This window comes from Pezoporus occidentalis, unplaced genomic scaffold, assembly GCF_034315485.1.
Source record: "Pezoporus occidentalis ecotype Australia unplaced genomic scaffold, CSIRO_AGI_Poc_V1 ctg31, whole genome shotgun sequence".
NCBI lineage: Eukaryota > Metazoa > Chordata > Aves > Psittaciformes > Psittacidae > Pezoporus > Pezoporus occidentalis.
This window is the reverse complement of record NW_026915052.1, coordinates 2,759,100-2,773,968: the sequence shown is the minus strand read 5'-3', so window position 1 is coordinate 2,773,968 and position 14,869 is coordinate 2,759,100. Positions and strand designations below refer to the sequence as shown.

At 40.1% G+C, this 14,869-nt stretch overlaps 1 protein-coding gene across 1 annotated transcript; it reads right to left on the bottom strand.

The window, feature by feature from the left end:
• Positions 1-977: 977 nt before the first annotated feature.
• On the bottom strand, positions 978-13,298 carry DLK1 (delta like non-canonical Notch ligand 1). The gene is made up of 5 exons (XM_062627903.1): positions 13,025-13,298; positions 12,118-12,181; positions 11,545-11,675; positions 6,470-6,611; positions 978-2,460 (listed from the first exon to the last, which is right to left on the bottom strand). Exons 1-5 carry the CDS (start codon positions 13,095-13,097, stop codon positions 1,722-1,724), a joined length of 1,149 nt encoding a protein of 382 aa, XP_062483887.1. The 5' UTR covers positions 13,098-13,298; the 3' UTR covers positions 978-1,721.
• Between the last annotated feature and the right edge of the window lie 1,571 nt (positions 13,299-14,869).

The following is a 14,869-nucleotide window of genomic DNA, read 5'->3' as shown; positions in this document are numbered from 1 at the left end:
TAGTTCAGATCTGGACCTCTAGCCTTGGACTGCCCTGAAATGGACCTGTGGGTAGTGGTGGATAAGCGCCCCAGGTAAGGCTCCTCAGGGATGATAAGACCGATTAATGCTCTCAGAGCCCTAACATTTTTGTTGGCTTTGATGAGAAAATGCACGAGCCGGCTTCACTGTGTGCTTGCAGCCCAGAAAGCCAACCGTATCCTGGACTGCATCAAAAGAAGCGTGACCAGCAGGTCGAAGGAGGTGATCCTGCCCCTATTCTCTGCTCTCGTGAGACCTCACCTGGAATATCGTGTGCAGTTCTGGTGTCCTCAACATAAAAAGGGCATGGAACTGTTGGAACAAGTGCAGAGGAGGGCCACGAGGATGATCAGGGGACCGGAGCACCTCCTGTATGAAGACAGGCTGAGAAAGTTGGGGCTGTTCAGCCTGGAGAAGAGAAGGCTGCGTGGAGACCTCATAGCAGCCTTCCAGTATCTGAAGGGGGGCTATAGGGATGCTGGAGAGGGACTCTTCATTAGGGACTGTAGTGATAGGACAAGAGGTTAACGGGTTAAAACTTAAACAGGGGAAGTTTAGACTGGATATAAGGAGGAAGTTCTTTACTGTAAGGGTGGTGAGGCACTGGAATGGGTTGCCCAGGGAAGCTGTGAATGCTCCATCCCTGGCTGTGTTCAAGACCAGGCTGGACAGAGCCTTGGGTGGCATGGTTTATTGTGAGGTGCCCCTGCCCATGGCAGGGGTTTGGAACTAGATGATCTTAAGGTCCTTTTCGAACCCTAACTATTCTATGATTCTATGACCCTTTGCCTCTCTGCCAGTGCTGCTTTTGATTCTTGAAGATTTTCTCTCCTTGTAATATGACACAGAAAAAGCAGAAATGAAGAACTAAAAGCAGCTGTCCTATTTCAGGTGGCACATGTTATCTTTTCATTTCTTCCTATGACACAGGCATGAAGGATACTTCTCTCAGCAGAGTTCTTTGAGGAGTATTTATAGAAAAGTCAGGATCAGATCCTTTACATCTCTACTAGGTCTCTAAACAGAAAGTATGACCAATGACATTAAACACCTTTTTAACATTTTAAAATAGACAAATAGAACAATTTATGGAGGCAGCATGGCAAGCAACAGAGACCTTTAACCTGAAATTAGTACCACAAAGACCCGTAAGATTCTATCAAAGGAGCATGTAAAAATAGCAAAACTGCCTGGATAGCTGAGACATTGGTGTGAATTTGCTCCTGTTGATTGCAGTCTCTAAAGCCTTTGTCACATATAGCAGAAGAATTAAGCAGGGACACTCACTGCGGTCTTTGCTGTGGCATAACATTTACAAATAAATAAATAAACCAGTGTAGTCCTTAACTGCTGTTTATTTAAAAAAAAGCAAAATTTACAGGTACCATATTTGCCAACAAACTTTGCACAAGACAAGAAAGATGCAATACAGTTCTAGTGGTAGATTTTACTTTATATTTTACAAACTATAGCTGCCTTGAAAAGAATCAATTCCCTGCTCTTTAATATTTTAAAAAATTTATTTTACCTTTTATTTTGGGGAATGAAAACATCCTTAGCAATACAGATACATTATATTTTTTCATTATCACTCAGCACAAGCTACAGCACAAATACTGAGGCCAATCATGTGCAATAAATTCAATCTATTTTACACATTGCTATAAAAAGTTGCAAGTTGCTGCTTGGCTTTCCAGGGCCTAAATGGCAGTGTAGTTCTTAGTATAATTAGTCAATTTGATCTTTTCTGGGAAGATAATATTAACTGAGAGATTTTCCCCATTGTTAGATTTCAGAAAAAAGTTCTTTTTCTTGCGTAGGAGATGACTGTATTTGGCATTAGCAAGCCACATTTCGCATTTTGAAAAAAACACAATCCCAGTTGTACCCAGGACAACAAGACATGTAAGCAAGCCCAGTACAACAAAACATATCACCTGGCTTCTACTCAGCAAGGGATCTGCATTTTGGATAGTTTCTTTCATTGTTATTTTCAAGATTTCTTGTTGATGCACTGATCTGTGATGAGCTTTTGAGGTCGGCTTGTAATTCTGCATGTGCCTTGTCTCCATATTTGCTCCAGAAAGACTTGTGTTTTTGATGGGATGTTTGCAGGTCACACCAATGAATTCTGATTTACAGATGCATTTGAATCCTCCTTGGGGATGTTCACTGCATGTCCCTCCATTCTCACATGGGCCACTTGCACAGAACATGACACGGCTGCTGCAGAGCTTTCCTGTATAGCCATGGGGACACAAACAGCTGAAACCCACACCAGTATCTGTACATGTTCCTTCATTTTCACACGGGTTGGATTCACAGTCATCTCTATCTATTTCACAGAAGTTGCCAGCAAAACCAGAAGGGCACAGACAGGAAGCATGGGGTGCAAAACCATCGTCATCAATGCACGTTCCTCCATTCTGGCAGGGAGAACTAGAATAGATAACCACACAGACAAAACTGAATTTAAAGTCCAATGAAAGAAGCTATTATGAAACATTTTATGCAATAAAAGGGGCTGTTTTTCTTTAGAAGAGCCAATTCCAAATGCAAATCCACTGAAGTCAATGAAGTTGAATCAAGAATGAGTTTGTTCAACAGTTTTGTCAAAACAGATTATAATTTCTTCTGCCGACCCTTCAGGCAGGATTAGTAGACTAATATATAAATTCAATCTGAAGAGCTGTGAAGGGATTTAAAATTATTTCAAACATTTATTCAAATTAAGCTTCCCACTGTTTTCGTATGCTTAGAGCCATTTAGCTGAGCTACTATTCAGACAAAACTGAAGAAAGACACTAGCACCATGGCTTTGTTTTCCACCTGATTATTCAAAAAATAATCCATGTGTTGTATTGGCAAAGAAAAATACTCTGCCATAGCTGCTCGATGTAAAGCTGATCAATTTTTTTCTGCTTCTCCAGTGCTCTATGACACAAAAAATTTAGAAGCAAACATACTTTCCTGCAAACTGTTGTTCAGCCAAAAATTCTGATAAATGTAATAAAATATGTAAGTGGGATAGTTTCAGCCTTGGCAAAGGCAGCTGTAATATGAGGACAGAACCACAGGAAACCAAGTATTTCAGCAAACCATTTAGGAACTTAATAATTAGTAGCCTGGTATTATGTGTTAAGTGATGTAAATTCACTGAGACATCTTTTTTTATCTTTGCAATGTACCTTACTGAGTGACAGGTCAAAAGATAGGGCCACCCATTGACAGAAAGGTACAAACATCAATTCAGTGGAGCAATGTGGACTTGGTCCTTTAGCTGGCCCTGTTGGCAGAAAAGGGACCCTGGGTCACAGGTTTACAAATAAATCTCAAAACCCACTTTCATGGCAGCTCATCATATATGAGAAAAGCTTTTAAAACTTAATAATAAAACCTAAAGATGAGTAACACTTGGCAAAGCTTATGACAAGCCTCTCTGACAGCACCACTTTTCCTAACACTCTGATGGTAGCTACAATAGAGAGCACCCCAAGTAACTCTGGCTTTACTGGGGACTGAAATACTTGGTGGCCACCCATCATGAGAGCCTTAATATTGGGGCAGGTGACTCATCTGCCTGTTTTTTGCTGCTTTCATATAAACTGCTGATAAGCCTCTTTGTATTTTCCTTCATTGTAGATGTTGGCTGGGAAAAAAAACCTACTGAAAGAACAAACTGGAAGTCTGGAAGCAGTATTAGGAAAGCAAAAGGTGTGGGTTTCACTAGACTTTGACATAGCAGTTGCTGGTGACAGCTTGAGGTGATCATGCAAACAAGGAATTTGAGCACAATCACTAGCCACTGTGTCTGCTTTCAGCAAAATATGGAAATTGTAGTTGTACAGCCCTTGAGTAAATGAGCAGTTCTGCCCTTCTTGGAGAGTCAAGCACCATCTCTTTGCTTTACAGGTCCCATGGAAAATCTGACACGCTGCTTTGCATATGGCAAAGTGTAGAAGTTTGAACATTTATGGGTGGGTTGAATTACAGTACTTTCTAGGCAAACAGGAGGAAATTGCTGGAGAATGCAAGTGTAAAATTTTTTTCCAAACCTTTCAGAAGAGTAAATAATTAAAATAAAAACACTTAAGGGCCACTATGTAGAATTTCAATACTATGTTTATTATTAACACTGAGATGCATTTGCCTGATTTTCATATATTTAAATAAATAAAATAGTAATATTCATCTCCTTGAATAGATTGTGCAAAAATGCTTTTTTGGCATTTAACACATGTTCAACAAGGTGTGGTATATGAAATGCCAGTCGTGGAAACATGGGTGCACCACTTCTTTTCTTTCCTAATACTCTGATTTCATTTTAGAAAGTACCACTTGCTGCTCTTCTTCAGAGCAAAACTTCATCAGAAACGTCAGTAATGCGGATCACGTGCCTGACTTTGTAAACAGACTAGAACAAACACTTTGATTTGTGAATTGTCTTTGTACCATCTGTAAATGTGCACTGAGGAACCAGGGACAATGCTTAGTAATATCAACTGTTACCATTTGAGGTAGAGAGAAACAGATGAAGATGTGAATGAACTGGCGTCATTATATACAATGAGGTCTCTTTCCAGGATATGAGGTGCGCTCTCTGGTGGACTGTGAACTATTAGCAGATACAGAGTGCTTATACTGAGAACAGTTGTCTTTTTGCATTAAAAGCAGATTGGCAGAGCCTGCTGCTCGTTTTCCTGAAAAGGAGACAGCATCCTAGAGAAAATTAACTGCTGTTTCAAGTATTTTGTTTCCTTAAGAAAAATTGTTCATTGTTTCCAGACTAGCTCATAAGCAGTCAGTTTGAATGCAGAGTACCATCACAAAAATGTAGTTTCAGCAATTTAAAACAGTAAGGATTTTAAGGAATTACATGGAATTAACCTGTGTTATTTCATTGATGCTGTACCCCACCTGTTATCTTGGATAGTTAAAATATGCCTGGGTTGAATTACTGAAATATTTGCTTTACAGATGAAAAGTAGAGAAAGCAACACATCCCGTGTTAGGCAGGTAGCTTGGATCCGATTCAATGCACGTGTGAGAAACTTAAATGTCCTCATTGTCAATGAAGAGAAACAGGCAAAACAGAGCAGTTATCTTAGAGGTTGAATGTAAACCTAAACAGAACTATGTGAAAATTAAAAGAAATGGCAAAAATATTACACTGACATAAAGTTGCAAGAATGGCAATCCTTGCCAGAGAGAGGTGTTAATGTTCCTTAAACAAGAATGTACAAGTCTTCAGGAAGATTTTGTCACAAGGTGATCTGAATATTCATCATTTTCTATTGCTGAGCAAAAACAGAACCAGAGGTCACCAATATGGAACTAAAGAGAAAGAAGACAATCTCTAAAAAGAAAACTGTGATTTTAAGGTGATAGTTTTACCAAGCTTGTAACCACCAGAAAGGCATTCTGTATGCTTACGAGATCAGATCCTTGATGAGCTAGAAGACAGCAGACACTTCTAGACTTCAACAAAAACACTAGCTCACATTTTCTTTAACTTTGAAAGGTCACCCTTTTTCCAAGCATTTCTACCAGCAATACTGCTGAAAAGTTTTCAGTCTGCGTCTGTTGCCTCTTGTCCTTCCACTGAACACCTCTAAGAGTTTGGCTTCATCTTCTTGGCTTCTCTGCATCCAGTATTTATACATATGAGTAAGTTCCCAGTGCTCTTCTCCAGGCTAAATAATCCAACTCACAGTCTCACCTCATATGAGAGATGTTCCCATTCCTTAATCATCTTCGTGGCCCTTCACTGGACTCACTCCAGTACGTCCATGTCCTTTTCATACTGGGGAAACCAGAACTGGGCCCAGCAATACAGATGTCTGACCAGGACTGAGAAGAGGGGAAGCATCACTTCCTTCAACCTGCTGGCAATACTGTCCCTAACGTCCCACTCAGAGAATGGAGAGCAATGGCCTCCCTAACGTCCCACTCAGAGAATGGAGAGCAATGGCCTCCCACACTCCCTGGTCTGGTAGAAGTAAGATTATCTCCTTCAATAAACCATGGACATACCGTTACATGTCAGTTAAGAAAAATGGCAGACTGGAAGACTAGATGTTTTTGTGCAGACAGTTTGTGTATTGGTTACTGTTCTTATTACTGTATATGGCTTGTAGGTACAGTTATCTTTCATTAGAGGTGAGAACACAGGATGGGAGGTTACTTCAGGTTTGTTTACAAAACTCTTGGGAAGGTATAAATTCACCACAATAAAATGTAAAAATACTTTGAGTACTAAAATTATGCACAAACCCTCATGCTGATAATCTTTAAATCTTTACAATATGAGCAGATCAGATCTGTAGAGTTTGATAAAAATATCAGTATTATATATTTTAGCACAAAGACACTTCTACTTACCAAAGAATTCTGAATAATAGTCATAAGGAGTGCATATTTTAAATTCATGTCAGAAATCAATATTTACCCATTAATAATGCAAGGTCCTTTTTTGAGATGGCAGTTTTTTCCTGTAAATCCCTGGCCACACAGACAAATATATCCTCCATCACCAGTCTCTATGCATGTTGAGTTATTGGTGCAGGGTTTTGCAGAACATGGGTGAACATCTGTTTGAAAAAGCAACAGGTCTCAATTAATCTAATGAGAAAGAGTCAGTAGATAGTTAATAATACTTCAAACACAGTATAGCTTTAACAGTCCTTCATCCTGCGTTTTATAAATTCTGATTTATTCCTCCCTCTGTTAAAATAGAATTCAGATTGTTCAACTACTATTGCAAGCACTTTCAGTTTCTCTCTTCATAGCTCCCACTTGCAAATTGTTCCAGTCTATAAATAAGTAATATTATCAATAAAATATTAGTATGGGAGAAAGAAATAACTATGTACTCTAGGCATCCTTTCATAACCTTGGCTTCTCCATGAGCAGAATTGTGATAAAGCAATCAGAACTGGGAATTCTCCCCACTCCCTGCCCAGAGCCTATCATTATGTGCTTATGAACAGTCATTTAATAATAACAGAGATCAGCAAGTTCCAGAAAAAAAATTTCCTCTTTTGGCTGGGCTGCATCAAGCCCTGATATAACTGCACCGTAAGAGAAAGCTGTTTGACACCTGGACCCAAAGTCACACATCTCATTTTCTTTACAATTTCCCTGCTGAGCCACTTCCCACTCAAATGATTACTGAATTTTTAAAATAATTAAAAATAAATAAACGAACAAGAGCATATTTTAGCCAGTTAATGGAGCAGCCGCAGAGAAGATCTTACTGAAAGTTATCTCAAGCCTCACACAAACATGTGCACACATACACTTTCTAAGAAGATGAAAAGGGATTTAAGGGCATTTGTAGTTTACTTCCCACAACATAACATGAAATTTAGATGATATCAAGAGGTACTGCAAAATTTTAACCATAGCAAAACATTTCAACAGCCCTAGCTATTAAATATAATTTTCCCTGGATAAGAGGCTTTATTTTCTCCTGTATTAGCCTGTTTTCATTCCAAAACAACCACTTTCCATGCACTTTGAGTGTAAGCTCCAATTTTCACAAGGACCAAAGTAACCTTGAATACTTTTTGAAGCAGTGTTATTTGCTACCTATTTTCACAGGCTTTAAAAGGCAGGTAATAAAGCATGAATTCTGATGCAGGAGCAAGGAAGCTCTTTGAAATATATGCATAGTGTGTATATATACACACATATACACATACATTACTGTCACTAATTTATGTCAGGGATTTAATTTTAAAACACCACTTAGATACTTGTTGGAACATAATTCTTTAAAACATACTACATAAATAACCTCAGATAGCCTGGTTTATATATTTTTATCAAATTTACATCTCAAAAGGCCAACAGCCAAGTGATTTACCTGCTTCAAGTGGTAACTGAGTCTGAGATGAGAATTTTAAAAAAAGGATGACACATTTACACGTTTATGAATAGCCACAACCACACTACCAATAAATTAAGTAATATTTGTGTAAAACTAGATTATGATGCTGCAGTAAATAAAGCAATCACTGAGTGCTTTTTGGAAGGAAGGCAGACTCAGTAGTAGTTTATGTCACAGCAGTTTCTAGATCCTGTCTCATGCATGCCTAGTATGGGCATTAGAGGCTCCACCTATACTCTCTTTGTGACAGTCATCAAAGTCAAAAGTCATTAAAGTCTTGGGCAAAGAAGTCAAGTGACATATAACACAGTATACTCCAAGCTCCCATCACGTGTTTTTAGCCAGATGGAGGATGTGATTCATGCAGGAAGACAGAGGCCCAGTAATATGACTGTGCAGACACAGAGATGGCAAGATGACAGATGACTGATCTGATTTAGCAAGGTGGATCATATGCTCTGACTGGGCTGTTGTTTTATCCTGGAAATAAATTGACTAAATTGGTCTTACATTCAATGTTTGATGTGGTTCCTTGTACTGTATAGCATATGTCAGCTGCAGAGAGAAACTGTTGTGCAGCCTGGTTCCAGGTGTTTATATACCCAATTTCAAGGCTGTGTTTCCACAGGATGAGAAGATGCACTGTTAGGCAGGCTGTGGTGCACTCCACTGCAAGGAGGTTAACCAGCAGTGTTAACACTAATACCAACTCATAGATTTCTTTCTTTAAGTGCAAAGTCTGTCCACATAATTGCAATAATAGTCATAAATGATACCACTGATCCTGCCCTACATGTTTACCGTGGATCAAGCTCAACCTATAATCTGTGGGCCTCTAAATTACTGGGAAAGTCATTCTTGACCTGAACTGAGAACCAGAGTGTCCATAGCAAAAACAACAGCTACACAGTCAGAGGCATTAGCAAAACTACTTCATGATTCAAAACTACTCCAGAAAGGAAATTCCACGATCCAAGCCAAGGAGACCATACACGAACTTTTCTAGAAAACAGAAAAAGATATATCACCACTGGTCCAAAATTATCTTTTTTCCTCCTATGCTTAGCAAGCAAATAAGCTGCTTGAACTGTATCTGTAGTTTACAAATATTTCAGGTATTTACAGTAGTAGACAATGAACTTCAGACCTTCCCAGAGTTTTCCTTCTGGGTTTTGCCATCCTTGTGAGTTGGCATTTGCTTATAGTTGGCAACATTAAACCATATATATATGTATATGGTTATACTGGAAACTTCCTGCAAATATTAAGCTTTCTATAGCAGGAAAAAAAAAATAAATTAAAGAGAGTACCAAAACTGCATTACTCACAACTCTTCATCAGTCTCCACAGAAACAACACAAATGTAGCTTTTTAACACACCTTATCTCATTACATACCTGAAGCTAAAAATGGTCTCCAGTAGTTAAAAAATGGCACTTAATATTATAGGCATGTGAAAAATATAATAGCTGTGGCTTGCCCTCATTGTACACAAAAAGTCAGTATTGGAAGAGAGAGACACAGTACTTTGTGATAAGAAATTAATGGATTTGTATTTCCATATTTAAAAAAAACAGCATGTGTGATGCCAGTGATCCCCAAAAGGGGAGCTGCCTTCAAAACCCTTCCTTCTTCCTAACCCAAGTTTCATTTAATGGTACCTGTTAATGTGCAACAGCAAATCTGTAATAATTTAACACAGGAAACTGACATCAACTTTTTGGCAGCCACCAGTGGCTGAGCAATTAACCCATTTGAGGTTTCAGTACTTTACTTGATCAAGATAACAACATGTAGCAACCCTTCAGTAGCAAAAAAAAGAGGGCCCATCTCTTGATCCCTTGTGGCAAAATAATGCATTTAGAGTAGGTAAATCTACTGAGATAACAGACTGTCAACATAACACGTGCCTGCAGATGAAAAGAAGGTTATTTCTTTTGGGTGAATGTTCTTGGCAGCATTTCATGGGGATCTAGATTCAAACTGTCAAAGAAGACTGAGATCACTCTGAGCACTCAGAGAAATAACAGTTTCTGAAATACCTGGCTTGTATAATATAACTGTCTTAATGAATATGTATTAGAATAATATTTTTCCATGAAGATACGGCTACAATTTCCAAAGCATTGCTTTGCATCTTACATACCAGTCGCGAGACTCAGAATTGCAAAGATATATTAGTACTTAAAAATTCAGCTAGAAACTCATGGGTTTTAAAAGTATGCCTAGCTTGAAAACCTTAATTCATTAATATACATTCACATTTAGATGTGAAGACAGTACCTTTAAAAACCTGGTCCTTTGGAGTTATTGTCAAGAATAGAACCAAGCCTCCTAAGGTGGCAGTGGAGGGATTTTCAGTCTAGTTTTAGGAATCTATGATTGTAGATCACAGAAAGACCCATTCTTCCTCACTGGCTGTAAAAAGAATCTAGGTGGCTGTCGTGAGTACAAACACATTCATGGGAGGTGCACAGAGCAACATCTCTTGAGAAGTTTTAGTCACATCTGCACCACTGCTACTGCAGCTCCTGCAAATGTACCAGGACTAGCTTTAAATAAGAGGCCTGTCTATGCTTATGTGTGCATCCAGTGAGTACTGGCTACAAAGCCTGATGAGTATCTAAATGAGTACCTGAGTACCTTGCACCAAGGTCCACGTCACTGCAACATGTGAACTACCTGAAAACTTTTTATTAATTTTGAAAATTTTATCCAGTTCAAACTGCATTATCCTTAATTACTGCTTTGGGTATGCATTGGCAGAACACAGACATGCTCTATAAATTACATGCTGTATTACAACAAAAGCCTGACATGAAAAGAAAATGAGGCCCGGGTTACCTGTCCTCTTCTAGCTGCAGCTATGTGGGCTGAAGAGGCACATGCTCATGGATGCTCATGTGGCTTTGGCCCCCTCAAATCCATTTGGCTGAGAATTTGTATGTGCCAGTCAAAATAAGCCAGCTCACCAGAGGCCAATTCTACAGCTTGCTTCTGCTACGCTGGCCCATTCTGACTGGCAAGGGGTGAGAGAGTGCACACAAGAGTTGTGCTTATGCCTCACAAGGAGGGTGCCACAAGGAAGTGGCAGCCTGTTCTGGCAGATCTTTTTCTCAGTTATATTAATACTACTCCACAGAATCATCACTGGGTTAAGTAAAGGAAGAAATAAGCACAATGCTTTCCTTTTCAAGAAGTATTAAGAAAGTAGCAGATGGATGGATAGATAGATAGATGATAGATAGATAGATAGATAGATAGATAGATGATAGATAGATAGACAGATAGATGTGCTAGGTAAATATTTCAAATTATTTGATGTATTACAACTTGTATTTTTATAGAAATGGCTTATATGACATGGGAGCAGTTATTTGTTGGCCTTGTCCACAATAATCATTGTTTAAAATGGAATGAGGAGTTTACACTTTGCTCGCATGCATGACCAGTTACAAAAGATACCGCATGCTTCTGCCTAAATTATTATCAAAGTTCTGGGTTTATCTGCCACTGCCCAGAATCCCCCTATTATCTAGTACCAACAGTTATTCAGAAGGACTTCAGCGTCTCTAGCACCAGATGGGGCTCTTTCACCTCACTTGCTCAAGGACAGGAAAGGATGTGCAAACCTATGTCACAGAGGCTGCCAACCCAGCCCTCCTCACAGATGCACTGCCAGGGCTTGGCACAGCTGCCGTGCAAACACCCGGGGAAAGGAACACACTGATTACAAAGAGCACCTTGCCAACCAGGCTGACACCTGAAAGAGATAAAAGATAAAGTAGAGGCATAGTTTATTTTTAATAAACATAATTGCAAAGATGCTCCCCTTTCTGAGGCACAATAAATAAACTTTTGGATACAAAATTGGACTGTGCAGCACATTTGAACAAGATACCATCAATGCTTCTGGGTACTAGCAACAGTTTATGTGAAGAAAACCATTTCATTCAGTAAGAAAATAAATAAATAAATGCTAATCAATGTAAAGACTTCACTTACTGGAAAAAGTAGACTAAAAAAACACCTAGATGTCTATACTGTATGGTTCCAATTACTGCAGCCTAATAGAGTGCTGTTTCATTACACTTCCATGTTTTCAGATGACAAATCATTTCAACTTCTGTCTATTTTACCAGGACTATAAATTATTGAAGCCATTCATTCCTGTGCTAATAGTCCTGTCTGACAGATATTTTTACCTGCATTCACTGGGAAATTCACAAAATCCATTTTCTGGGTGGCAGCCAGTTTTACAGTTCACGCCTGGAAGAAAGATTTCTCACATCAAACCAGTAAAATCAGCACTCCGCAAAAAAATTGTATCACATTTCTATACACATCACTGCTGTTTTAAAAGAACCCAGAATTAATGATGCTCTGATTTCCTTCTTCAAACACGTATTTTGCAAAATAAAATTTTAAATGAACTTAAAGTATGTTGCAGAGTGTTCCTATAGGATAAGTGAAATGACATAAAGAATTAACCGTGAAAGAATGAAAAGTCACTTTAGCATATGCAAACTGCATGAAAAATCACTATACACGCCTTTAAAAGGGGAATTTCGGAACAGAATCATGTATGTAATTTCATAACATGCCACTCAAAATGCACTGCTTCAAAGCTACCTGAAACACAAAAGTACCTTTAGTTAAAAGGAAATTTCATTCAATGCAATGTACAATGAAAGCTTTGAATCCATTTCAACTGTACATGGGATGAAAAAGATCTACGAAAATTACCCTTTTCATTAACTCACGCGTGAATAACGTGAGTTAAAGAGGTCTCAGGTACATTTTTTTGTTTGTTTCAAGTCTTTGAATCAAGCAATGTTCATCTGGAGTATCACCGTCAGCCCCTGACGTCCTGCGCAAACGGCAGGAAAGACGCACTCAGCCGGATGCAGAGGAAAAGCGTCCGAAAGACCACCAACCCGTCCACCCGGAGCGAGCCCTGGAGAAGGCTCTGCCCCCGGGGTCTGCAGGAGGACTCCTGCCTCCCGGCCCCGGCAAACTCCCAAAACTTTCCCAACTCGCCACCCCTGGCTGCGCCGCTTCCCGGGGCAATCGCCGGGGTGTCCGCCGCTCTCCGCCCTCCCCCGGCGTTACCTGGGGCTGCGGGGAGGACGAGGCGCAGCAGGCAGCAGCAGCAGCCGATGAGCCCCGCGGCGCGCAGCACCATGGCCGGGGCCGCTCCGTGCACTCCGCTCCTCTACGCGCCGCGGGGAGCTCACCGGAGAGCGGTTGCGACCTGTAAGGCGGCACCGCCGCCCGCAGCGTAACGGGGAGGGAAGGGAGGGTGGAGAGAGGAAGGAAGGGAGGGGAGAGGAGGGCTGCCTACCTCCCCCCGGCCCCCGTGCCCCCCACCCGCTAGCGGGGGACCTGCCCACGGGGCGAGGCAGCCCCTTCCCAGCTCTGCTGCTTCGCTCCCCCTCCCCTGTGAGGGGTCGGGGTGAGGAGCCCGGCGACGTGCCCAACGGGGCGCGTGCGGCCGCGGGGAGAGGGAGGAAACCTGGAAGGGCGTAGAATGGAGATCCGGTGGAGGTGTGAACTTACTCCGGCTGTCCACAGACATCTAATCTGGGTCCTGTCTTCAGAAATCTGAAGACTTTTCTGCTTAGTGATTTACATTGGAATTCCAACTTTTTTTTAGGAAATACCCCAGAAAAAGCATGGAAGGTAAAAGACACCCCCCCGCCTCCCCAAAATACACCAAAACCAACCAAAAAAAAAAAAAAAAGCCAACAAAAAGCAATACAAAACCTCCCCAATTGCTTCCTTTAACGGTCTGTTACACATGCAACAGATCAAGAAGAAACATTTCTTCCACCACAAGGCCGTTTAAATTATGCATTTTATTCTGTGATTATTCCTTCTGCCTATCTTTTTATTCTTCCTTTGAGCTCTCTTATGGAAACAGACTGGCTATATTATTCTTTGTATTCTTTCTTGTGTTTTGTTTTTTTTTGTTTTTTAAGAAGTTATGTCTGGATTTTGGGGTTCTTCAGGGACCTGGTTTCTGCTTGCTGATTTAGTGCTTTCTTCCACCAAACCTCTTTTAGCAATTTGTCTGCATTTATGTGAAGCAACTAGAGATCCCTATAGTATGGTAAGAAAACTATACAGCAGTCTGCATTTTCTCTAGAATTAATTCAAGGTTACCTGCCTGAAAATACACACATTGAAAAGAACGCATTAGCTTCAGATAGACCATTTACAGGTACCTGAAGACAATGATGTCACTCAGGTTGAATAAGTTTGCTTCTACTATGTTAGCTTTTAGTTTTAACCAAGAATAGGGGAAGCGAAAGAAAAAGGAAGAGCAGAGAACGAGGGGTGGGTTAAGAGACAACACTTAGAAGTGAGCTGTGACAGGCATACACTGCTTCTTCAAAGCTCTCCAAAGGTTTTGTTGTCTGAGATAAACTGTGCCTACCTGACTATAGGCACAGACTGCTTCCACACCTTCTCTGCTTGTCTTGCTTTCATTTTACAACTGAAACATTAACTGTTTTGAAAAGGTTACTTTGCCATCATGGCTTTTGCTGTAGCTCACCAGACCAAGCCTCGCTGGGTTACGGTGAATGACATTCCAGAGAAATGGAAATGTGGAATGTAATGATGGCTGCTTCATCCATCATTCATTCTTTTTTCTTCAGACCTTCAGAGTAGAGAGTTTGTAGAATTCATAGGTTTTATCTGTACACTCATTGCTGTCAAATTATCTGCTCTAATTTGCATTGTATATATCCTCTGACATACAATGACATGTTTCTTTTATTTTCTGAGTTAACTACTGAATATCAGCTCTATTGTCCAAAACCTGACATCTGATGAAAAAAATCATTAGTAAATCTTGCTCTCACTCTCTTATACATGATCCTCACAACCCCATATAGATGATCTTTAAGGTCCCTTCCAACCCAAACCATCCATTGATTCTATGATTCTATG

Excerpts from the sequence above, each read along its gene's own strand:
- DLK1 (XM_062627903.1), bottom strand. The coding sequence starts at position 13,097 with ATGGTGCTGCGCGCCGCGGGGCTCATCGGCTGCTGCTGCTGCCTGCTG. Across the intron at positions 11,676-12,117 it reads GAATTTCCCAGTGAATGCAG|GTGTCAGCCTGGTTGGCAAG; the intron begins GTAAAAATATCT and ends TATCTCTTTCAG. Across the intron at positions 6,612-11,544 it reads TGGCAGCCTCTGTGACATAG|ATGTTCACCCATGTTCTGCA; the intron begins GTTTGCACATCC and ends TTTTTCAAACAG.